Source organism: Schistocerca serialis, chromosome 9, assembly GCF_023864345.2.
Source record: "Schistocerca serialis cubense isolate TAMUIC-IGC-003099 chromosome 9, iqSchSeri2.2, whole genome shotgun sequence".
NCBI lineage: Eukaryota > Metazoa > Arthropoda > Insecta > Orthoptera > Acrididae > Schistocerca > Schistocerca serialis.
In genome coordinates, this window is record NC_064646.1 from 16,039,160 (window position 1) to 16,063,574 (window position 24,415).

Consider the following 24,415-nt stretch of genomic DNA (forward strand, 5'->3'; position numbering starts at 1 on the left):
GGTTCAGTACATAAGAAAGTCAAATTAAAGGCTAGGGCGGTAACATTAAGGGTGCTACCGGAATTTCACTCTTAAACGCAGAAGACAAAACAGAAAGGGAACACTGAAGACCTCTATGAGCGGGAAGGCTTGTCTCATGTTATAAGACGAAATTGGAGTCGATGGGATGACATAGGGGATCTAGTATTAGAGTCAGAATTTAAAAGAGCGAGGGAAGACTTGAGATCAAATAAGACAGAATGTATAGATAACATTCCATCGGAATTTATAAAATCGGGAAATGGTAACGAATCGTCTACTCATGTTGGTGTGTTGAGTCCATGAAACTGGGGAGGTACCAACAGACTTCCGGAAAAATATCATCGACAAAATTCCTAATATAGCAAGGGCAGACAAGTGAGGAAACTATCACAGAATCAGCTTCACAGCACATGCATCCGAACTGCTGACGGAAAAGGAAATTGAGGATCAGTTATATTACGATCAGTCTGGTGTTACCAAAGGTAAAGTCACCAGAGAGATGATTCTGAAATTGCGCTTGATCAGGAATCAAGGCTGAATAAAAATGAAGACACACTCACAGCATTCGTCGACCTAGAAAAAGCGTTCGACAATACAAAACGGTACAAGACGTTCGAAATTCTTAGAGAAATAGAAGTAAGTTGTAGGGGAAGACGAGTGACATGTAATATACATAAGAACCAAGAGGGAACAGAGGAAGACAGAAAGCGAAGTGCTCGGATTAAAAAGGGTGTAAGACAGTTTCAAAAATGGTTCCAATGTCAATACTGTGTAAACGACACCAAGTTCAAATCCAAAAAAATTCGTTTGAGATGTTGTTGTTGTTGTTGTGGTCTTCAGTCCTGAGACTGGTTTGATGCAGCTCTCCATGCTACTCTATCCTGTGCAAGCCTCTTCATCTCCCAGTACCTACTGCAACCTACATCCTTCTGAATCTGCTTAGTGTATTCATCTCTTGGTCTCCCTCTACGATTTTTACCCTCCACGCTGCCCTCCAATACTAAATTGGTGATCCCTTGATGCCTCAGAACATGTCCTACCAACCGATCCCTTCTTCTGGTCAAGTTGCGCCACAAACTTCTCTTCTCCCCAATCCTATTCAATACTTCCTCATTAGTTATGTGATCTACCCATCTAATCTTCAGCATTCTTCTGTAGCACCACATTTCGAAAGCTTCTATTCTCTTCTTGTCCAAGCTATTTATAGTCCATGTTTCACTTCCATACATGGCTACACTCCATACAAATACTTTCAGAAATGACTTCCTGACACTTAAATCAATACTGGATGTTAACAAATTTCTCTTCTTCAGAATCGCTTTCCTTGCCATTGCCAGCCTACATTTTATATCCTCTCTACTTCGACCATCATCAGTTATTTTGCTCCACAAATAGCAAAACTCCTTTACTACTTTAAGTGCCTCATTTCCTAATCTAATTCCCTCAGCATCACCCAACTTAATTAGATTACATTCCATTATCCTTGTTTTGCTTTTGTTGATGTTCATCTTATATCCTCCTTTCAAGACACTGTCCATTCCATTCAACTGCTCTTCCAAGTCCTTTGCTGTCTCTGACAGAATTACAATGTCATCGGCGAACCTCAAAGTTTTTATTTCTTCTCCATGAATTTTAATACCTACTCCGAATTTTTCTTTTGTTTCCTTTACTGCTTGCTCAATATACAGATTGAACAACATCGGGGAGAGGCTACAACCCTGTCTTACTCCCTTCCCAACCACTGCTTCCCTTTCATGTCCCTCGACTCTTATAACTGCAATCTGGTTTCTGTACAAATTGTAAATAGCCTTTCGCTCCCTGTATTTTACCCCTGCCACCTTCAGAATTTGAAAGAGAGTATTCCATCGTTTGAGATAAAAAATGTAATATTTATAGAAATTATGGTTCAAATGGCTCTGAGCACTATGGGACTTAACTTCTAAGGTCATCAGTCCCCTAGAACTTAGAACTACTTAAACCTAACAAATCTAAGGACATCACACACACATTCATGCTCGAGGCAGGATTCGAACCTGTGACCGTAGCGGTCTCGCGGTTCCAGACTGAAGCGTCTAGAACCGCACGGCCACACCGGCCGGCTGTAAGACAGGTATGCCGTATTTCGCCCCTACTGTTCAATCCATACATCTAAGAAGCAATGACGGAAATAAAAGAAAATATTCGAGAGATTATGACCCCATATCATTCCAAGCATGTGTGTCAATTTTTATCTCTCTGTCTACATTATTCCGTTGTTTATTAAGTTTTCAAATTTATATCGACTTTTTGATCACCCGGTATATTGTGACATTTATCTATTCTTACTGTGTAACTCATGTATTGTTAATTTCAGACGGTTGCCATTAAGATCAAGCTCTTTCGGTGCAGCCTCACTAGGTCAGTCTTGAGAAAGAACCAGTTTCCAACTACTCGTCAAAATATGCTTACTGTAACTGTGACAGTTTTGTAATAAACTCTTCTAAACTAAGAGGCTGCCGGTTCTACATCAACAAAATGTTGAAACTGCATAGAACTCATGGCACTTCAACATCACATAATCTCAATTATTAAGTGCACATATTATAAATAAAGTTTTTAATGCGTTACCTTTTTTTTAAATGCCTGACTGTCCCTCTTTTCTAACTCAATTACTGACACATCAGGTTGACTATCTGACATTTGCATTGGTAATCTGACACCGTCCGCCCCCGGTAGCTGTGTGGTCAGCGCGACAGAATGTCAGTCATAAGGGCCCGGGTTCGATTCCCGGCCGGGTCGGAGATTTTATCCGCTCAGGGACTGGGTGTTGTGTTGTCCTAATCATGACCATTTCATCCCCATCGACGCGCAAGTCGTCGAAGCGGCGTCAAATCGAAAGACTTGCTCCCGGCGAACGGTCTACCCTACGGGAGGCCCTAGCCACACGACATTTACATTTATCTGACACCTGCCCATTTGACCACACACCCTGAGGCATGGTGTGGTAATTTGAGAAATCTTGATTACAGAGATGTTGCAACGCAATACCGTGTGATACGACTTCTCCAAGAAAGTTGCTAATTTTATACAGTGAAAGGTGGAAAGTCATGGGATGGCACTGGATATGATGTCTATCATCAACTGCTGAAATCTATGAAGTGCGTCTGTTTCCGTATAGTACCGGTAAGGCTTGTTCACGCCCCGGCGACACTTGTGGTCGTCCAGTGCGGCGGTCTGCTAGTGTGTAAACATTACTTCTGCGCTACTGGAGATTAGTTGTCATATTTATCTTAGAAGGCCGTGTTCTTTTGTAAACTTTGATATGCTATGACCCATGCGTCTCGTGCCGATTGTCGTCTGACGTTCAAAGTCGGTTAACTTGCGCCGTGTTGCCTCGTGCACTGGACATCCGAATGTAACAGACTGCACAAGTATCGTATCAAATGAGACTACTCTTCCAGTGAATTTTGGCAACTCACTTTATTTTAATGCATCTGTAAAACATCACGTCAGCTGCTGTTAAGAAATGCTTTAGTACCCGTTGGTAATTACGTTCATTGGACATACTGAGATGGTCTGTATTATGTGATAGAGACGTAAATTAATAAGCATAAAAAAGTCAAAGTATTCGCGTACATAGGGAATGGATTGAGGGCAGCAGATGTACGAATACAGCGTCGGCATTGTAGACAAGGTCCTAGTGGAAGTCGGTTTTGCGTTTTCTTCCTCTTACCTGTTATGACGTGTCAGGTTTATACCTGTATTGCATGGATGACTTGGATGAGTGGTTGTACAGTGTAGTATTGGGTGCGCGTGTGTGTTCTGGACGAAGGGAAGCGGGATAGTGAAACCTGCTGCCGGCACACGACCTGCTACTCCCGAACAGCACCAAGGCGGGGCGTCAAGCTGAACCGTCCCTATCCGGAGCACGGATCACACCATCAGCAGTGTCAAATGCCCTCATTCAATGAGAAACTGCGGACAGATCTGAAATTCAATCCAGGACACTGGGGGCCCACTCTTCGTGAGACGCTGCAGACTGGTTTGAAATGTAATCCGGGACATTGGTGCAAAGGCTGGTGATTAAGAACTTTACACCACTGCGTCTCCTCCTCTTTCCGGCCAAATACTGGCAGTGAAAATTTTCCACCGTCAGGATTCGAACCATCTTACCTCCGAATCGAGCACCAGTGACTTCAGTCGCGTATGCTGGTCAGTAAACATAAGATAAATACATTTATGAAGCCTTCAGTACACGTGCGAAAGGGTTCAGTAATATCTGGTTTTACGCTAGCCCTCATTATAGATTACTAACAAATACAAATCCCACTGCTGTACAATGAGGAAGTGCGAAGCCGAAGGGATGCAGCTACGCATCGTGCCGACCCAGAACCAGTGACGAGTAGCATTCCGTGTTCGAATACGTAGAAGAAAACCGAGATGGACTCGTATTTTATATACAATGGAATAGTACACTGAAGTGACAAATCACACCCAGATGGCGGTAGTACCGCGTACATAAGGTATAAAGGGGCAACGCGTTAGCGAAGCTGTCATTTGTGCTCAGATGATTCATCTGAAAAGACTTCCCACGTGATTCTGGCCGTACGACGGGAATTAACAGTTTCTGAACGCGGAATGGTAGTTGGAGCTACACGTATGGGACATTACATTTCGGAAATTGTTAGGGAATTCAACATTTAGAGATCTGGAGTGTCAGGAGTGTGCCTAGAGTGCGAAATGTGAGGCATTACCTCTCACAACCTACAACGCAGTGGCCGATGGGTATTAGTCGATTGTTTGGGCGTGCAGACTCCTGCTTACAATGCCATCAAGTACAGAATATATTAGGAATATGGCCAACAAGTGAAAAACACAATATCAGTTGTAGTGTAAAGCCATTTGTAGCACACTTTTGATATAAAATTGATATGAAAATTAATTGAAATGACCACTTCATCACCCCCACATACCCCAGCCCCCGACCATGCCCAACCGCAACCCCAGATGATGCCTCGTGTTTTCTCAGCCTGCACGTGTGCCCCAGCCCCCTCCTCCCCTTCCCCCCTCCCCTACGACCACACCCACCAACCTTCCCTATTAGTGAGAATTTAGAATTTTGGTGGGAAATTGAAATTGGCGGTATCCTTTCTGGGACTCGAACCCTCCTTCTCCTGGGTGGAAAGCTCAAGTGTACCCCCTACTACCCCCTACCCCCGTCCCCAAACACAACCAAACCACCGGAGGTTCTTGGAACTGATGGGAAAATTAAAACTCGATGTGCCCTTTCTGGAACTCGAACAATGGTGCTCCTGGATGGAAAGCCCAAGTGCAAGCCCTAACACATGGAAACTGTCCAGATGCGGGAGAGGAGCGTTGGTTTAGCGTACTTTATTTCTTTTGGTCAGAAAACTGACACAAAGTTCGAAGCTAATTACGTAATTAACCACAAAGATTGGGCCTAATTACACACCTATATGCATAGCACTTACACAAGGATGGCATAAAAGCGCAATATAGCCGCAAAAACTGACGAAACCATACAACTGATGTTACCTTGCTCGGAAAAAAATTTCGCAGTACCACTCGAAACTGACACAAATATCGACCGAGAGCAGCGGCGTTTGCGTAGATTTTCAGTGCTAACAGACAAGCAATACTGCGTGCAATAGCCGCAGAAATCAATGTGAGACGGATGGTGAACGTGCCCGTCACGACCGTGCAGCGAAACGTGGCGTAAATGGCCTGTGGCAGGAGACGACCGGCGCGAGTGTCTTTGCTAAGAGCACGAGATCGCCAGCAGCGCCTCTCCTGGACTCATGACCATATCAGTTGGACCCCAGCCAACTGGAAAACCGTGGTCTAATGAGTCTCGATTTCAGCTGGTAAGAGCTGGCTGTAAGGTTCGAGTGTGAAGCCGTGGACGCAAGTTATCAACAAGATAATGTGCAAGCTGGTCGTGGCTCCATAATGGTGTGGGCTGTGCCTGTATGGACTAGACTGCGTCCTCCGGTCCAATTGAACCGATCTGCACGGGCCTTCAAACGTCTTCAGTCCATGACACGTAGAGTTTCTGCACCATTTCGAGAAAATGTAGGTTCGACGTGACATTAGGAGCATCCCATGACTTTTGTCATCTCAGAGTATGATTCTGAGTTAAGTAATGTTTGGGAACGTCCGGAAAAAAAGGCGTACCTTTGTCAGGGTTTACGAGGCAGTAACCTACAGCTGCTAAGTAATTTGTATTTTCATCATTGAAGCAGCGAAAATTTAATGAAAACATACTTTGGGAAAATGGAATGAGAGAGAGGAAGTGGGGGAGGAGGGGTGTTGAGGAAAGAGAAAAAGAGATTGAGACTTGTAATACTGCAATGTGACGGTATAAAAGAACTCGTTTCTCTGGCAGTTCTACAACGACCTTTCTCTGAAACTGCTTCTAAATCATACTTTCTATAGCCGGTCGCGGTGGCCGAGCGGTTCTAGGCGCTTCAGTCCGAAACCGCGCTGCTGCTACGGTCACAGGTTCGAATCCTGCCTCGGTCGTGGATGTGTGTGATGTCCTTAGGTTAGTTAGGTTTAAGTAGTTCTAAGTTCTAAGGGACTGATGACCTCAGATGCTAAGTCCCACAGTTCTCACAAGGGAACCTCCCCATCGCACCCCCCTCAGATTTAGTTATAAGTTGGCACAGTGGATAGGCCTTGAAAAACTGAACACAGATCAATCGAGAAAACAGGAAGAAGTTGTGTGGAACTATGAAAAAATTAGCAAAATATACCAATTGATGAGTAGTCCATGTGCAAGATATACAACATCTAGGAGAGTTCGAGTTCAGGAGCGCCGTGGTCCCGTGGTTAGCGTCAGCAACTGCGGAGCGGGAGGTCCTTGGTTCAAATCTTCCCTGCAGTGAAAAGTTTTTCTTTATTTTTGCAAAGTTATGATCTGTCCGTTCGTTCATTGACGTCTCTGTTCAGTGTAATAAGTTTAGTGTCTGCGTTTTGCGACCGGACCGCAAAACCATGCGATTAGTAGCCGAAAGGACGTGTCTGTCCAATGGAAACCGAAAACATTTCATTGCAAGGTCATAGGTCAACCGATTCCTCCACAGGAAAACACGTCTGATAGATTCTATACGACACTGGTGACGGCATGTGCGTCACATGACAGCAATATGTTGTCGACCCACCTAACTTATACACTTGGTGAACGGGTAAAAAGATTCTTCTACCCTGCCCAATTTAGGTTTTCTTGGGGATGTGATAATCACTCCCAAAAAAGTGTGAAAACATAAGAGTTTGTCACATAAACTGCAACAAATGAATGCAACAGTTTCACAGTCGCACAGTTTTGTCTGTGCTCTGTCAAAACACGTTTTTAACCTTTTCAAATTTCTCCGTGTGTAGACCGTCAAATCCTGCATATGTCCAAGCAAATCCGAACATGTCCTGGAATTTTGGAGAGCGAAGTTGATTTTATGTGAGTGCCTGAACTTTGATAATTGTCTGAAAATAGAAAATTAAGATTTTCTACTGAGGGAAGACTTGAACCAAGGACCTATCGTTCCACAGCTGCACACGCTAACCACGGGACCACGGAGCTCGTGAGTTTATACCTCCCTGGATGTTGCCTATCTTACACATAGACTACTCAGTTTGTATATTTTGCTTATTTTTTCATAGTTCCACACAACTTCTTCCTGTTTTCTCGATTGATCTGTGTTCAGTTTTTCAAGATCTATCCACTGTACCAACTTATAACTAATTCTGAGGGGGGGGGGGGGGGGGGGGCGATGGGGAGGTTCCCTTGTCAGAGCCATTTGAACCATACTTTCTATAAATATTACATTTTTTATCTCAAAGGAATTTTTTTGGATTTAAACTTGGTGTCGTTTACACAGTATTGACATCGAATTTGGACGTGACGATATTAATAGAATAGTGAATATATTAAGGGCGCCGTACGAACGCTGTCAGTCAAGTCAGGTCACGCACGCGAGAGCGGTCCCACCGGACGTTCCCGCTATGGCGGCCGACGCAGGCCGCATTTGTAAGTCGACTACACGTAACAGCTCACAGCCATTCCAAGATCGAACGACACAGAACAAAGACATTCTGGAATTCTGAATTAAAGCGAGAGCTCCACCACTTTTTCTGAATGATATAAAATGACGGCTGCTATAAATCCGCGAAAAAGTGATCCCTTCTGTAGTCCATAGTTGTAAAGCAAACGCTTCACCACATAATTGTCTTGCCACTTGTCAGCGTCTGTTGATGCGAATAACTTTGTGTTACAGTGTTTCGACATCAGACCATCGTTTGTAGCTTAGCTAATTTCGCATTTTTCTTTCCCCACGCGCTTCTGAACTTAGAAATCACGTCGCGTCGACAGCACACGTAATGTTTCTTACATTTCGTTCACGATTTTTATTAATATGTTTTAAACATTTTCTTGTCTTTACGTTATTTTTTTATTCCCATTTATGTTGGTACACAAACATTTCCATCATTTTCCTTGAACCCTAAATTACAGAAATTAATTACATCTTATCTAACAGTAATCCTTTCAAAGACTGCAACTTTCTCCCCGCTCTTTCAGGTCCTTAACAACTCAGGAAAGAAAGTGAGAAGCTAAGAAGATTCATAGAGTTAAGAATGAATATCTCAAAGTCTCAATACCGTGTGATACGAGACTTTTTTTGTATGGTATGATCCACACCGATCTCGCAATGGTGTCTCGAAGTGCGAATTGAGTCTAGATGGTGGCTGACAGCGCCTGCGACAGAAAATCCCCAGCTAGCGACCCATTATCTGGCTTTACGTGGTTTCCATAATTCGAGGTCGAACATTGTGACCATTTCTTTAAGAACCAGTGGACGCTAAACATTAGCCGACTGCAAAAAAGAGGATCCGCTGGTAGAAAAATGAGAAGTTCTTTACTGGCGACTCATATCGAAGGGAAAATAAAATCAGTAATACCCTTTTGCCACGATATCCACCTCTAGGCACGCACTACAACATGACACCTGAAAATTTGGGGCATACTCGTACATGCTACTCCAAACCGGGCCGTAATATTATGGTTTAAAGTTTCGTCGACGGCGAGGTCTTAATACGTGGATCACAGTTTGGACTGGGAGAAGGAAACTGGCTATGACCCTTTCAAAGGGTACAATGAAAAACAATGATTTTTCGTGGTGGATACAAACCACCGACCTCCTTGGTGCGAGTTCATTGTCTTACCGTTGTGCCACCCCGCTCGGTCCACCTTCGTAAATACCCGAAAACTGTGCTCATTGTGATCGGACACACGTCAAATGTGATCGGACACACGTCTCCAGTGGCGAGCTATAAGCGACTAATTGGAACCAAAATATCTGCCTATACGACATTGCATCATTTGACTGCGACAATAACAGTCACCAGAGAAATCGCATCGACCGTAAAGGCCCCACGTGATACGATTACCTGCTTAATGAGGAGAGAGAGACATGTAGACTTGCATTTTTTTTTTCGCAGTGGTGCAGTCATCCAACTTGAAGTGTCAAGGAACGTTCAGCGTTTTGGCCAGCCTCTGTTGGAAAGAGAGGTTTTTGGATATACCAACAGATTCCGCAATTTGTGATGAACAAATCGTTGTAAGTATTAGATATCTCGCAACTGGGTCCAGCGCTGAATCGTTGATAGAGCTGCAGTAATGAAGCCCGACTATTCACTGATGTAAGACTACCCGATGACGACCCATGTCATACACACACTGTTGACCAGGGCAGCTGAAGTTGGTCTCGACGATTACATTTAAAGCGTTCATAGTAAGCCTTTATGCGGTTGCCCTTGAATAGTATTGCTATTAGACGTGCCGGGATTTTGAATCTATTCCAACAACAGATCTGGTGACACAGTGATAACACGGCGTTCCCATTAGTAGCCGAGCGTGTAAGAACAACGTACTCATAACGCCAGTTCTAGTGCGTAGAGGGGTCTGCAACAGAATGATGACTTCCATCTGTTGTACCCTTCAACGTTACCATGCAGCAGTAACCCACAGCGGAATGCTAGAGACAATCTGGAACAGTGGCATATAATCTGTATGGTGATATTCTTTCCAACCATGAAGTGAGATGATCGACCCATGCAGTACAGCTACATATATCGCATACACCATGAGTCACTGAAATGAGAGCACTATAACTGCCTTTCGCCTGAAATCTATGCATTTGGTTGTGGTTACAGACTGATCTGTGGCGTAGCCTCAGGCTTAGGTTAGGTTGAAAGGTGACAGTCTGGTTGGGAGTTTGTGAAGCCAACGAATGTGAATGACAAATAAAAGTTGAGATAACACATGGACCTGTAGCGTAGGCTAATGTTTACGTTAATGCCATATGTAATGGGTCGATTTCATCCAAGCGCCAGTTGTACCGAACTCATTGTGGTTGCTCGTTATACCAGCCAGCAAGAAGAGTCAATATTTTCATGGGTGGACAGAATGACATCGCATGTCACCTAGATTAGGCAGACTCTCCCCTTCTCCGATGCACTTGGACATAACTTCAGAGGTTCTCAGGGGTGACGCAACCACTAGGGTTTTTTAGTAACAATGTTTAAGTAACACTTTTAAGCCAGCTGTCCAGATGAGCGTCGGAAATGTTTTTCTTTTAGCTTTGTTCTCCACTATAATTTTCGCCCTATTACCCTGAAAGTTACATACACCACTGGACATTAAATTTGACACACCACGAGGATGACGTGCTACAGAGGCGAAATTTAACTGACAGAAAAAGTTGCTGTGATATGCAAATGATTAGCTTTTCAGAGCATTCATACAAGGGCGACACCTACAACGTGCTGACATAAGGAAAGTTTCAAGCCGATTTCTCGTACACGAACAGCAGTTGACCGGCGCAGTTTACCGGCGTTGCCTGGTGAAACGTTGTTGTGATGCCTCGTGTAAAGAGGAGAAATGCGTACCATCACGTTTCTGACTTTGATAAAGGTCGGATTGAAGCCTAAGGCGATTGCGGTTTATCGTATCGCGACATTGCTGCTCGCTTTGGTCGAGATCCAATGACTGTTAGCAGAATATGGAATCGGTGGGTTCAGGAGGGTAATACGGAACTCCGTGCTGGATCCCAACGGCCTCGTATCACTAGCAGTCGAGATGACAGGCATCTTATCCGCATGGCTGTAAGGGATCGTGCAGCCACGTCTCGATCCCGGAGTCAACAGATGGGGACGTTTGCAAGACAGCAAACATCTGCATGAACAGTTCGACTATCAGCTCGGAGACCATGGCTGCAGTTACCCTTGACGCTGCATCACAGACAGGAGCGCCTGCGACGGTGTACTCAACAACGAACGTGGGTGCACGAATGGCAAAACGTCATTTTTTTCGGATGAATCCAGGTTCTGTTTAAAGCATCGTGATGGTCGCATCCGTGTTTGGCGACATCGCGGTGAACGCACATTGAAAGCGTGTATTCGTCATCGCCATACTGGCGTATCACCCGGCGTGATGGTATGGGTTGTCATTGGTTACACGTCTCGGTCACCTCTTGTTCGCATTGACGGTACTTTGAACAGTGGACGTTACATTTTAGATGTGTTACGACCCGTGGCTCTACCCTTCATTCGATCCCTTCGAAACCCTACATTTCAGCAGGATAATGCACGACCGCATGTTGCATGCCCTGTACGGGCCTTTCTGGATACAGAAAATGTTCGACTGCTGCCCTGCCCGGCACATTCTCCACATCTCTCACCAATTGAAAACGTCTGATCAATGGTGGCCGAGCAACTGGCTCGTCACAATACGCCAGTCACTACTCTTGATGAACTGTGGTATCGTGTCGAAGCTGCATGGGCAGTTGTACCTGCACACGCCATCCAAGCTCTGTTTGACTCAATGCCCAGGTGTATCAAGGCCGTTATTACGGCCACAGGTGGTTGTTCTGGGTATTGATTTCTCAGGATCTATGCACCCAAATTGCATGAAAATGTGATCACATGTCAGTTCTAGTATAATATATGTGTCCAATGAATACTCGTTTATCGTCTGCATTTCTTCTTGGTGTAGCAACTTTAATGGCGAGTAGTGTATATCCCATCAGCAACCTATCCCTTCTTCCACTCGGTTTTTTCTTATATTCCTTCCTCGCCGGTTCTGATGACAACCGCTTCATTTATTATCTTGTCAGTTCACTTACTGCCTTCCACTGTAAGCGAGGTCGCTAACTCACGACTGCGCTGTGGCGCTCGACTCTGCAGCAAGCAGGTTCAAATCCTGATGATGAATGAAGTTTTCACTGCCTGACTTGTCCGGAAAGGGGAGGTCGTGGTGTAAAGCTACTGATCAAGAATGTTTCTGCCAATATCGGGGGTTAGATTCCAAACTCTCTGCAGTGTCTCATGAAGTTAGTGCGTGTGACACTGTTGGTAATTTGTTCATCGGGTGGGGACCTCAAGCTCGGCGGTCGCTTTGCTGCTCTTCAAGAGGAGCAGGCACCGGATTTCACCCTCCGCCCTCTCTCGTCGTAATCATACAATACTAGAGTACACTCACTTGCACTCTAGAAATAAACATACAACACACCTCTCAATTATCCGCAAGACAAAGGGGCCAACAGCGCGCAGAGGAAGTACAGCGTTTCCGATAGGTAGACCAAACCACAGCGAGGGATGTCCCAGGCAACAATGGCATATGACATTTAGTTGTTTACCAAATATTTGATCAGACGAACATTTTGAACCAAGCAAAATATTAGAAGAGTAATAATTCGCTTCAGTCTCTAGTAATTTGTTATTTATTACTCGACCAGTTTCGAAGCCTAAAGCTTCATCCTCAGATGTCACGTCAACTGTCGAGGAGGACATCCAGGTTGCTAGTCCTACGCTCCCATGCTATTGTTTAGCGTGGGTGTGACTCCTCAGGACTAACTGGCCGTTTGTGTTTCCATAATTATTTGGTTGCACCTGTAGATGATACTTTAGATCTCGAAAACTGGCGTGTAATAAATACGAAATTACTTGCAACTGAAGCGCATTTTGATCTATTAATATTTTCATTTTTAGCCCTGTTAATTGACCGCATACTTGTGTGACACCACGTCTCAAACACTTCGATTCTCTTCCCTTCTTGTTTTCTCACAGTCCACGCTTGTGTGCCATACAATGCTCCAGACGTACATTCTCAGAATTTTTTTCCTCTAATTAAGCCTATGTTTGATACTACTGTATTTATTTTAGGGAAGAATGCTCATTGTAAATATGCTAATCTCCTTTCTGTAACATTCTTGCTTCGTCTTATCGTGCGTTATTTTCCTTCCAAGACAATAAAATTCCTTGACTTCGTCTTTTACAGGGATTTATTAGGAGCATAAATATTGTTGTTGTTGCTGCTACTACTTTGTGTGTGTCTATGTGTGTATGTGTGTGTGTGTGTGTGTGTGTGTGTGTGTGTGTGTGTGTGTGGGTATGTATGTGTATGTGACTAAAATTGTTGTGAGACAGTGAGGAGGAAACCTAAAAAATGAGACTCGTTCAATCACTCCCATCTCACTTAAAAGCTGGAGAGAGATTTCTCCTTTATCGTACGCGTCATCGATGCTTGCATTCCTCCTTTTGTTACCTAGCACTCTGTCGACGGTGCTGTCATTAGCGGCAGAAGTGGCCGCGCGGTTCTGGCGCTGCAGTCTGGAACCGCGAGACCGCTACGGTCGCAGGTTCGAATCCTGCCTCGGGCATGGATGTGTGTGATGTCCTTAGGTTAGTTAGGTTTAACTAGTTCTAAGTTCTAGGGGACTAATGACCTCAGCAGTTGAGTCCCATAGTGCTCAGAGCCATTTGAACCAATTTGCTGTCATTAGAGACGCAGCACAAGTTAATGGCAATTAATGACAAGGAATGAAATACAAGTAGGCCTATAATTATTTAGCCAACTAATGCCGCAATCAACATGAGGCAACTTAGGTTAAAAAAAAAATTGGCTACCAAGATAGGATCGTAATCGGGTTTCTTCCAAATGAGAGTCTACTGTAGAAATCAGTGCTTAGTTGTTTAGGGAAATTCTATTTAGGGTGAGGTATCGGAGGCTGGAGTTATCAGTGATCTTCGTGAGAGTGTCAGTCAGAAACAGAATAAAGCTTTCGAAAGTGCGGACACATAGCTTGCATCACACATAAGTGTGGGAAGATGAAAGACTGGTACAACAGGAAAAAGATAACTTATTGTTGGCGATAATGTCAGCAGTATTGAAAGCCTACCACTAGAGAGGCAGATAACTTCTTGTTGAAGGTATTGGGTAACAATTTCGAAACCCTTGCATAAGAGGAGACACTACGACAACTGGACAAAATAATTTGGGCATGTGTGTACCAGCAGTACTCAAAGAAGAACATGTCGTGTCCCTCCACCCTCTAGTTTACACACGGCCTATTATTAGCAGTGATTTCGGTTATTTTCAATGTTAAAACTTGATTATTTATGACCGCTCAGTTTCTGAAACTTGTATGATTGCTAGTGCTTGTCTTAGCTTCTGCAATGAAAGCGGCCATAGTGTGATCGTCGGGGCAAGTACCGAGTAGAGTGTAACGGAGTTAACACTAAACAGCGGAAAAGATCATAATCCAAGCTCCTTGAAACTGGCAGAAGATCTGTGAAGTGGGTATGTCCAGAAAACTCGAGACAACTGCATATCGTGCCACTGTCTCCACACTAGTCTGAAGCGTGGTTAAGCTTCAGTGATGGGCTTGACCACTTTTGCTGAATCGATGGATTTGCCGGAAAGAAGGAACTATGAAACAAGCTGAGCTACCCGGTTAACGACAACCTAGGCACTAAGACGAAATGTTCCCATGATCACTTCTGGAACTATCCGAGACTAGTTTAATGGATTCGATGATGAACTTAGTGTACTGTCTTCAGTTCCCTGATCTCTATATGACTGGAACTTTGTGGAGTAGTTCAAGGACACAATGAGAATTTGCGGGTTTTTTGGTGGAAGGGTGAGTATGTAAACCTTCTGTTGTCACGACATCTGTTTCTGTCTGTTCGAGATGGAATGGAAACAGTAAATAAAAAAAAGGAAGGGAGACAACCTACTAACAAAGATTTAGTTTCTTTTCACATGTGTTCATATTATTTTCCCCATTTACTGCGTATAGATTATCCCATCGTCCACTAACAGAATTTCAGAAATAGTCAGAGATGTTTTGTAAGTGTTTTTGTATAAGGGACCAGTGGTGTGCAGTGGCGCGTTACAAAGTAATACTGAAATTGTTGAGCATTATTACTGTCAAAGGCAAGTACTGTGAACGGATGGAACAAGTTTGTTTCGAAACAAGAAATGCAATGCAACCCATCGACATTTGCGCTGTTGTACTCATATCTTCAGTGTGGTAGAAACAGAAGGAAAAGTAACAGTAAGAAGTCAAACGAAATACAGTCAATCAGTAACCAGCCACTGGAGACCACAAGTCCCTCATAATAAAATATTCAGAAAATTTTCCTGAAAACTCTCGCTATAAATACGTTCTGAGTGGAAAAAAACGAGACAACACGTTGGAACTGTCCGAACAGGACAGAAATCCGTAGTGTGATGTACATACAGAGACAAACAAATTCAGAAATACTGGATGATTTATTCAAGAGAAAGAGCTTTACAAATTGACCTAGTCAGTAAGGCGTTGAGCGACCTCTGGCCCACATGCAAGCAGTTATTCGGCTTGGCATTCAGTGGCGGAATTGTTGAATGTCCTCCTGAGGGATATTGTGCCAAATTCTTTCCATTTGCTCGACAGGTCGTCAAAATCCCGAGTTGGCTTTACGACTCTGTCCGTGACACTACAAACGTTCTGAATTAGTGACCTCACTGGCCAAGGTAGGGTTTGGCAAGCGCGTAGAAAACCTGTAGAACCTCTCGCTCTGTGTGGGCGGACAGCCGGCCGGGGTGGCCGAGCGGTTCTAGGCGCTTCAGTCTGGAACCCGAGCTGCTGCTACGGTCGCAGGTTCGAATCCTGCCTCGGGCATGGATGTGTGTGATGTCCTTAGGTTAGTTAGGTTTAAGTAGTTCTACGGGACTGATGACCTCAGAAGTTAAGTCCCATAGTGCTTATAGCCATTTTAACCATTTGTGGGCGGACATTACCTTGCTGAAATGTAACCCCAGGATGGCTTGCCATGAAGGACAACACAACGGGGCGTAGAATGTCATCGACGTATCACTGTGCTGTAAGGGCATCGCGGATGACAATCAAGTGCTATGAAAGGAAAAGACACCTCAGACCATCGCTTCTGTTGTCAGGCTATACGGCAGGCGGCAGTCAGGTCGGTATGCCACCGCTCTCTGAGGCCTCTGCAGACACCTCTTTGCTGGTCACCAGGGCTCAGTTCGAGGCGGGAGTCATCAGCGAACACAATTCTACTCCAGTCAATGGGATTCCAGGACAAAGACGTGTGTGGAGACGACTCACACAGCAGTGGGATACCAATCTGAATGTTGCCTGCCACATGGCTGGAGAACTAGGTGTGATGGCCTGAGTTATTTCATTTCACAGAAGGACCGCTTTCGTTGTCATCCGTGGCACTCATACAGCACAGAGGTAAATCAACGATGCTCTTCGCCCGCTTTGTTGCCCTTCATGGAAACCCTACATGGGTTTACATTTCGGCAAGGTAGTGACCTCCTGCACACGGTGTGGCTTTCTACTGATTGTATTCGTGCTTGACAAACCCTTCCACGGCTCTTGACCAGAACGTTCGCCCGGTCTCTCCCCAACTACAGGGTTATGGGCAAGGCCCTCTAACCATTTCGGTATGTTGGGGACATAACGTGGAAACTGGATAGAATTTTGCACGATACCCTTCAAGAGGACATCCGACGAGTCTGCCAATATGTGTCAAGACAAATATTGGCTAGAAATGGATCTATGCATTATTGAATTGGGCAATATGAGGAGTGAGGAGCTGTATTTCTTGAATAAGTCATCGAGGGCTTTTTTTTTTTTTTAACTGTACAGGGTGTTAGTAATATGAGTGGAGATATTTCTATTGATGACTGAGGACAGTGTATGGACCACAGTAAATCAGTATTTACTTCATTTGCAGACTAATAATTATAGCTATTACGAATGGTATGTCTTTATCTTGATTAATATCTCCAAGCATGCATGGTACAAAGAAGCCATTAATGTTTATTTTCCTCTGGGCCAGCAGGTCAGGTATTGAATTATGGACATGTGGGCTATATTGACAGGCATAGTCCAATTCACGGTGCACTTACGACTGTGGAAAGAACAACAGGCAGTAAATTACACTACTGGCCGTAAAAATTGCTACACCAAGAACATATGCAGGTGATAAACGGGTATTCATTGGACAAATATATTATACTAGAACTGACATGTGATTACATTTTCACGCAATTTGTGTGCATAGATTCTGAGAAATCAGTACCCAGAACAACCACCTCTGGCCGTAAAAACGGCAGCCGTGGTCTCCGAGCTGATAGTCCATAGTGCTCTAAACGTGCATATGGTTGTTGTCTTGCAAACGTCCCTATCTGTTGACTCAGGGATCGAGACGTGTCTGTACGAGCCATTACAGCCATGCTGATAAGATGCCTGTCATCTCGACTGCTAGAGATACGAGGCCGTTGGGATGCAGCACGGCGTTCCGTATTACCCTCCTGAACCCACCGATTCCATATTCTGCTAACAATCATTGGATCTCGACCAACGCTAGCAGCAAGGTCGCGATACGATAAATCGCGATAGGCTACAATCCGACCTTTATCAAAGTCGGAAACGAGATCGTACGCATTTCACCTCCTTACACGAGGCATCACAACAACGTTTCAACAGGCAACGCCGGTCAACTGCTGTTTGTGTATGAGAAATCGGTTGGAAACTCTCCTGATGTCAGCACGCTGTAGGTGTCGCCACCGGCGCCAACCTTGTGTGAATGCTCTGAAAAGCTAATCATTTGCATATCAGAGCATCTTCTTTCTGTCGGTTAAATTTCGCGTCCGTAGCACGTCATCTTCCCGGTGTAGCAATTTTAATGGCCAGTAATGTGTGTGATTGCAAAAAAATAAAACAGCCAACACCCTGAAGTGGTTACACATTGATGTACCAACGAGCACAGTATATGTGGCTATACCCCTAACACCTTGCATGATGATGGTATTGCTATTAGTTAGCAATACTAACGAAGAGGGGGACTAAAACCTGTTGCTGATGGTGGTGTCGAGTAGCAGTGTAGAAACACTAGGTCGAGAGGAGGTGAAGTGTGAGAGGTACAGGTGTGATGGGAAGCAACGACTAGCCAGTGGCACAGTAGCGGGCAGAGCGGACGCCGCGGCGTTACCTGGCGAGGTTGGCGGTGCTGCCCTGCGGGACGAGCACGACGCTGGCGGAGCCGGGCAGCAGCTGCTGCGCCTGCGCCGCGGTCCCGTAGTAGGCGACGCCCGCGCCAGCGCGCTGGACGCCCGCCAGCAGGCACAGCCACGCGATGGTCGCCGCCAAGGTCAGCCGCTGCAACACCGAGGGACGGCGGACAATGACACAACGGCCGGCGGGCGGCGGGCGGCGTGACGCGAATAGCTGGCGTTGGCGCTAGGGCGGGGGCAGAGCGCGCCCACGCAGACGTCCCCGACTCCTCGGACACCTGCTGCTGTCACTGCCAGCACGGGCGCGCAACCAGCTGGCGGCAGGCAGCCGGGGGCAACAGCTGTTACTGATAACTGCACTGCTACACATTAGAGATGGCCAAACTCGTTCATCCTTGGAAACTAGCTCACTGTTGATCGTTCTTTTTTGGGAACCGTTCGTTTTTACTCGTTCACCGCCCATTTGTGCTTGGTATATGGTTCTTATGAAAAACTGAAAAGTAGTAGTGTAGGTGACTGAAGGATGGAGGGCACCAAGAGGGGGCACTTGCCTCCCCACCTGGAGTATAGAGTTTTTATTCATTAAAAAATTCTTACACACTTTTAGAAGTAATTTCTGTGATTGTGCAGGACCTCTCGTTTAGCCAACTGTAGCCTTGGGTGGCTGATCGCAGGGAAATAATATACACTCCTGGAAATGGAAAAAAGAACACATTGACACCGGTGTGTCAGACCCACCATACTTGCTCCGGACACTGCGAGAGGGCTGTACAAGCAATGATCACACGCACGGCACAGCGGACACACCAGGAACCGCGGTGTTGGCCGTCGAATGGCGCTAGCTGCGCAGCATTTGTGCACCGCCGCCGTCAGTGTCAGCCAGTTTGCCGTGGCATACGGAGCTCCATCGCAGTCTTTAACACTGGTAGCAAGCCGCGACAGCGTGGACGTGAACCGTATGTGCAGTTGACGGACTTTGAGCGAGGGCGTATAGTGGGCATGCGGGAGGCCGGGTGGACGTACCGCCGAATTGCTCAACACGTGGGGCGTGAGGTCTCCACAGTACATCGATGTTGTCGCCAGTGGTCGGCGGAAGGTGCACGTGCCCGTCGACCTGGGACCGGACCGCAGCGACGCACCGATGCACGCCAAGACCGTAGGATCCTACGCAGTGCCGTAGGGGACCGCACCGCCACTTCCCAGCAAATTAGGGACACTGTTGCTCCTGGGGTATCGGCGAGGACCATTCGCAACCGTCTCCATGAAGCTGGGCTACGGTCCCACACACCGTTAGGCCGTCTTCCGCTCACGCCCCAACATCGTGCAGCCCGCCTCCAGTGGTGTCGCGACAGGCGTGAATGGAGGGACGAATGGAGACGTGTCGTCTTCAGCGATGAGAGTCGCTTCTGCCTTGGTGCGAATGATGGTCGTATGCGTGTTTGGCGCCGTGCAGGTGAGCGCCACAATCAGGACTGCATACGACCGAGGCACACAGGGCCAACATCCGGCATCATGGTGTGGGGAGCGATCTCCTACACTGGCCGTACACCACTGATGATCGTCGAGGGGACACTGAATAGTGCACGGTACATCCAAACCGTCATCGAACCCATCGTTCTACCATTCCTAGACCGGCAAGGGAACTTGCTGTTCCAACAGGACAATGCACGTCCGCATGTATCCCGTGCCACCCAACGTGCTCTAGAAGGTGTAAGTCAACTACCCTGGCCAGCAAGATCTCCGGATCTGTCCCCCATTGAGCATGTTTGGGACTGGATGAAGCGTCGTCTCACGCGGTCTGCACGTCCAGCACGAACGCTGGTCCAACTGAGGCGCCAGGTGGAAATGGCATGGCAAGCCGTTCCACAGGACTACATCCAGCATCTCTACGATCGTCTCCATGGGAGAATAGCAGCCTGCATTGCTGCGAAAGGAGGATATACACTGTACTAGTGCCGACATTGTGCATGCTGTGTTGCCTGTGTCTATGTGCCTGTGGTTCTGTCAGTGTGATCATGTGATGTATCTGACCCCAGGAATGTGTCAATAAAGTTTCCCCTTCCTGGGACAATGAATTCACGGTGTTCTTATTTCAATTTCCAGGAGTGTAGGGTCGGCACGGGAAACTGCCCCCGATTACAGACTGCTCGCCAATTACGGACGATGTGTTGCCCGTTACGAGCTGATACAACAAACAGACAAACATGTCATAATTAGGCAGTGAAGAAATATCAAGCTAATGCAAGCAACCACTGCGAAACAATCGATGACAATGTGTAGAGAGCTGGAGAAGAGAACATGAAAATCTCACGCGACGCGCATGGGCTGTAGCACATGTAGTCTTGTAAACCTGTTGGTGGCTGTTTCCCAACTTAATAGACCACAAGTGTCTTGTATAAAATTCTTCGTTTCGACTTCCACTACATAGCTATGCTACATTGTAAACAATAATCGTTTACACCCTGTATATACTTCACGTTGTCTCTGAGTTCGTAGGCGAAGTAGACTTCATGGAAACATAAAATAAAAAGTGGTTTTCTGATCATACTTGCGTCATATGCTTAGTAAAAATTATGTTTTTATGTTGCATTATTAAAGTTAATGCAGCAATAATAATTAAGTTCGCAGTAATAAAGTTTTTGGTTTGAAAGCTCCTTCTGAACAAATGTTTTTGAGATAATGAGTAAATACAATTTTATGGCAATCTATGTCTTTTCAACTGGAGAGGCACCGCTTTTCCTACTGAGCCAAAATGCCAAAATGACCCACAATCCAACTTTCTTTTTTTTTTCCAAAGAAACCAGACTAGCAGGTAATGCAAATTGGAAACAACTAAACTTAAAAATAATTAGAGTCTTCCTAAATGTAATGTATTTTATATGAAAGATATAAGAAATTCGTTTTATATGAATTTTCTTACACTAAAAATTAAGCAAATTATTGAAAGTTAGTTGCTAAATCGAGTCGATGAAACCAAAAAATATATGAATAACAAAAAAAAATTGCCTTGTTATAACTATATCTTCTGCTGTACATCGATATAATGAAGTGAGTTGATATGCCCTTTTGTTACCTAAAATGACGTACCTATTACATACAACGAATTTTTATGTAATTTACATAACTATAAAATACTTTTTGATTACCGGTCGTGGACGTTGAATAGCCAGACCAAAGTGCAGAACAGTTTGGAACACATGTAAAATAGGGGAGCGCAGTGAACGAAACAAACAACTGGATTCTGAACTAACTAGGAGCAGTCGGCAGTGGAACTGAGACAGGTGGTCATGCGAAGAACGACGAGTGCGGCCGAGGGAGACCGAGACTGAGACGGGCACGCGACCGAGGCTGGAACGAGAACTGACGAAGTCACCACCGCGACCGAAGTGAACCAGTGAACTATGAACCGATCGTTCCTCGTTCCCGGGAACTATAAGTAGACCGCTCCGACCGAAGTGAACTATGAACCGATCGTTCCTTGGAATTCGTTCCTCGGTCATTTCGTTCATCGTGTTGAACCGTTCTCCCCTTTGTACCCGTTCGTTTGCGAACTACCCATCTCTACTACACATACACTGAGGTGACGAAAGTCATACCTCAGTCTGTGCAGCCTGGTCACAAAGAGCTGTTGCAGGACGGATTGATTCACGGATCCAGTTACATGGCTCATTCCGTGCATAGTGATTTTACGACTATGACGAGTGGGGTCTGAAGATGGCATCAATATAATGCCGTAACTGGTAGCACATAGAAGTTCATAAAATAAAATAAATTTCTACAATACATACGGCTGTTGGTAAATTATTAGATTAGATTAGATTAGTACTTGTTCCATAGATCATGAATACAACACTTCGTAATGATGTGGAACGTGTCAGGTTAATAAAAGGTGTCTATACAAGATATTACATTAGACAAAATATTACATGATACTCAATATTTTTAACTTTTTTGTTGTTGTGGGGGTTGGGAAATTACCCACTTACTATATCCAAAAATTCATCTAATGAGTAGAAGAAGTTGCCATTCAGAAATTCTTTTACTTTCCTTTTAAATGCTATATGGCTATCTGTCAGACTTTTGATGCTATTAGGTAAGTGACCAAAGACTTTCGTGGCAACACAGTTTACCCCCTTCTGAGCCAAAGTTAGATTTAACCTTGAGTAGTGAAGATCGTCCTTTCTCCTAGTGTTGTAGCCATGTACACTGCTATTGCTTTTGAATTCGTTCTGGTTGTTAATAACAAATTTCATAAGTGAATATATATATATATATATATTGTGAGGCTACAGTGAAGATTTCTAGCTCTTTAAATAAGTGTCTGCAGGATGCTCTTGGATGAGCTCCAGCAATTATTCTGATTATACGCTTCTGTGCAATGACCACTCTTTTACTCAATGATGAGTTACGCCAGAATATGATGCCATACGAAAGCAGAGAATGAAAATAGGCGTGGTAAGCTAATTTACTCAGATGTGTATCGCCAAAATTTGCAATGACCCTAATAGCATAAGTAGCTGAACTCAAACGTTTAAGTGTGTTTTTTCCAGTTCAACCCCTCATCAATGCATACACCTAGAAGTTTTGAATATTCTACCTTAGCTACCGATTTCTGATCGAAGTCTATATTTATTAAAGCTGTCATTCCATTTACTGTGTGGAGCTGTATATACTGCGTTTTGTCAAAGTTTAATGAGAGCCCATTTGCAGAGAACCACTTAATGATTTTCTGAAAAACATCGTTTACAATTTTACCAATTAATTCTTGTCTGTCGGGTGTATCATCGGCAAGCATCGGCAAGCATCGAGAAGCTCTTCATATCGCGTCGGACCACCTTTCGCCCAACGTAGCTCAGCGAGTTGAAGTGGCATGAAATCAACAACTCGTTGGAAGTCCACTGCAGAAATATTGAGCCTAGTTGCCTGTACAACGAAAATGTTGCCGGTGCAGGAGTTTGTGCACGAACTGAACTTTCAATTATGACCCACAAACGTTCGATGTCGGGCGATCTGTGTGTCCAAATCATTCACTCGAAATGTCCAGAGCGTTCTTCAAACCAATCGCGCACAACACTGTTGGCCGGTGACATGGCGCAATGTCATCCATAAAAATTCTATCGTTGTTGGCTCGGAATGGTCTGCAAGCAGCCGAACATAACTATTTCCAGTTAATGATCGGTTCAGATGGACCAGAGGACCGAGTGTATTCCGTGTAAACGCAGCCAGCACCATATGGAGCCACCGCCAGCTTGCACATTGCCTTTTGAGATCCTGAGTCCATGGCTTCGTAGGATCTGCGCCATCCTTGAACTCTACCGTGAGCTCTTACCAATTGAAATCGGCACTCAGCTTAACAAGTCATGGTTTTCCAGTCGTCTAGGGTCCAACCGATATGGTCTCGAGCACAGGAGAGCCGCTACAGGCGCTGTTAGCAAAGGTAATAGCGTCGATAGGCCGCTCCCATAGCTCATTAACACCAAATTTAGCCTCAGTGTCGTAACAGATACGTCCGTGGTACGTCCCTCATTGATTTCGGCTGTTATTTCAGTCACGTCAGTTAACACTGACATCTAGGCAAAGGCCCCGAGTTCGAGTCTCGGTCCGGCACAAAGTTTTAATCTGCCAGGAAGTTTCATATCAGCGCACACTCCGCTGCAGAGTGAAAATCTCATCCTGGAACACTGACATCTGTATGCAAACGCCACTGCTCTCTATCATTAAGTGAAGGCCAGCGGCCACTGCGTCGTCCATGCTGAGAGGTAATGCCTGAAACCTGGTATTCTCGAAACACTCCTGACACTGTGGATCTACGAATAATTCCCGAAGGATTTACAAATGGAATGTTCCATGTGTCTAGCTCCAACTACCATTCCGCGTTCAAAGTCTGTTAATCCACTTCGTGCGGCAATAATCAAGTCGCCATTTATACTTTGCTTATGCGAGGAGTTATATGAATTTTCCTATCCCATGCCTTTTGGCACATCAGTGTACTTTACCTGGCAGAAGATATCGATACGAAGACTCGTATCTGTACTATCT

At 45.1% G+C, this 24,415-nt stretch overlaps 1 protein-coding gene across 1 annotated transcript in view; it reads right to left on the minus strand.

Moving 5' to 3' along the window:
* LOC126418756 (uncharacterized) overlaps positions 1-24,415 on the minus strand; it is a 136,144-nt gene that overhangs the window by 39,850 nt on the left and 71,879 nt on the right. Inside the window, exon 3 of the mRNA XM_050085681.1 lies at positions 18,355-18,521. Coding sequence (XP_049941638.1) covers positions 18,355-18,521 — 167 coding nt within the window. The remainder of the gene's footprint in view (positions 1-18,354; positions 18,522-24,415) is intronic.